This window comes from Notothenia coriiceps, unplaced genomic scaffold (assembly GCF_000735185.1).
Source record: "Notothenia coriiceps isolate Sejong01 unplaced genomic scaffold, NC01 NC01_scaffold00032392, whole genome shotgun sequence".
In the NCBI taxonomy this organism is placed as follows: Eukaryota; Metazoa; Chordata; class Actinopteri; order Perciformes; family Nototheniidae; genus Notothenia; species Notothenia coriiceps.
This window is the reverse complement of record NW_011365093.1, coordinates 1581-3604: the sequence shown is the minus strand read 5'-3', so window position 1 is coordinate 3604 and position 2024 is coordinate 1581. Positions and strand designations below refer to the sequence as shown.

The 2024-nt window shown below is 43.7% G+C and overlaps 1 protein-coding gene across 1 annotated transcript in view; it reads left to right on the top strand.

The window, feature by feature from the left end:
* The first annotated feature begins 328 nt into the window (after positions 1-328).
* Positions 329-2024, top strand: part of LOC104960816 (protein FAM160B1-like) — a 3270-nt gene continuing 1574 nt past the window's right edge. Inside the window, exons 1-3 of the mRNA XM_010788979.1 lie at positions 329-421; positions 537-680; positions 1433-1573. Of these exons, the coding sequence (XP_010787281.1) occupies positions 660-680; positions 1433-1573 (162 nt within the window). The 5' untranslated portion in view covers positions 329-421; positions 537-659. The remainder of the gene's footprint in view (positions 422-536; positions 681-1432; positions 1574-2024) is intronic.

The following is a 2024-nucleotide window of genomic DNA, read 5'->3' as shown; positions in this document are numbered from 1 at the left end:
CAACCTTTTTAATGTGTTTTGATTCGACGTATAGAGCTCAAATACATCCGTTTGCTACAATGTCACTAAACTGCAATTTTATTTGACTACCATCTCTGATGGCCAGATGTCTCATAAATACTTGTTGTGCGTCAAAAACACCTGCGATGGTGTGATGTACTCACACACACACACACACACACACACACACACACACACACACACACACACACACACACACACACACACACACACACACACACACACACACACACACACACAGAGTCTGCTGCTGACACAGCATGCAGAGCCCTTTAGTTGTCAATAACGTTTAAATATTGCTGTCTGCAGTTTCCTGTGTTTGGTGCCTGATGAGGCCAAGTCATCGTATCAAGTCGAAGGCACAGGCTATGACACCTACCTCAGAGACGCTCACAGACAGGTGAGGCTCATTCTACAGCATGCTTGATGCCCTCTGTGGGTACTGTTATTAATCAGTTTTCTCATCTGTAGCTAGTAGAAGAGATATTAAAGTTTGGATATATTGTCCTCCTCAGTTCAGGGACTATTGTGGGGTCTGCCAGCGGTGGGACTGGAGGGGGAATCCAAAACCTTTAGAGAAGTGTAACCTGGACAGCCCGTTCTTCGAGGGCCACTTCCTCAAAGTTCTCTTCGACAGGATGGGCCGCATCCTCGACCAGGTGACCCTCCATATTACAAATATCTGAAGAACAGCTGCATGCCAAGGTGTTGAAATATATGTTTGTAAAATCTGTTGCATTGTCTAAGATCCACCTGTCTGAATAGCAAGATGCCCAAAAAGAAAAGAAGGAATTACACATTCAGGCTGTAAATACATCCATAAAAAGGTTGCCTGTTGTTTATGGAGTAAATAAGTTACACAATCATTTATTTTCTCAAGTTTGAAAGGTTGTCGAGTCCTCAGCTGGTTAATCAAGCTGTGTGTAACCAGACTCCAGTGAATTAGATACGCTTTCTGTATGCAAATCATTTCAAATCCTATTTAAGGTCAAACCCAGAGAGAGCCATCGCTCCTAAAAAAACAATATTAGTTTAAAAAGATGTAATTACACTGAGATCTAAATGTTCCTGCTGAATGAGAACAGTTCACTGATGAAGTGTAAATGAACCCCTGTAATGGAAAGTGGAGAAGAAACAGACATGATGTGAGTGAGCTAATGATTATGCAGAGGCCTTTTTATTTTTCCAAACAAAAAAATATAATGAGCTCTTGCCATAAACTAATTTGACTAATCATGTTGGATGGGGAATATGCAGATTCTTAAGTGAAATGCACTTTTTGGCAGCTCTTATCGCAGCTGTGTTTAGTGACGAGTCAGAAGAGCTTCTGACTGTGCGTTAGTTTGTGTTGATAATTCAGAGCTACTCATTGAACCTGCAGCTTCCTCTCTGACTCCTCTCTGTCCCACAGCCCTACGATGTGAACCTGCAGGTGACCGCTGTGCTCTCCAAGCTCTCCATGTTCCCGCACCCCCACCTGCACGAGTACCTGCTGGACCCTTACATCAACCTGGCCCCCGGCTGCAGGTCCCTGTTCTCTGTCATCGTCAGGGTGAGGCTAGATTATAGACTTTATCTTATCTATTGTTTATGGCAGCACTGCTCTTCCCACGGCGTACACGCACTGGAGCAGGTACCTAAACATGTCTTGTTGTGTATAGGGATGCCAGAAACTGACCATGATCAAAATCGAAAATCGGACAGCCCTGGCGAATAATAATCGATTATATAAATAAAATCGAATTTTAAAAATAATTTTCGACTATGGAGACTGTAACGAATAATCGAATAATTGCTGGCATCCCTAGTTGTGTACCAGAGGTGTGGACTCGAGTCACCAATTTGATGACTTTGGACTCGACTTGACAAAACACTTGCGACTCGACTTGGACTTGAGCCTTCTGACTTGATACTTTAATATAGAGGTCTCCAACACGTTGATCGCGAGCTGCCGCTAGAAGAGCAGACTCCCGTCGGGGTGCTAGCGAACTGTCAACTGGGGG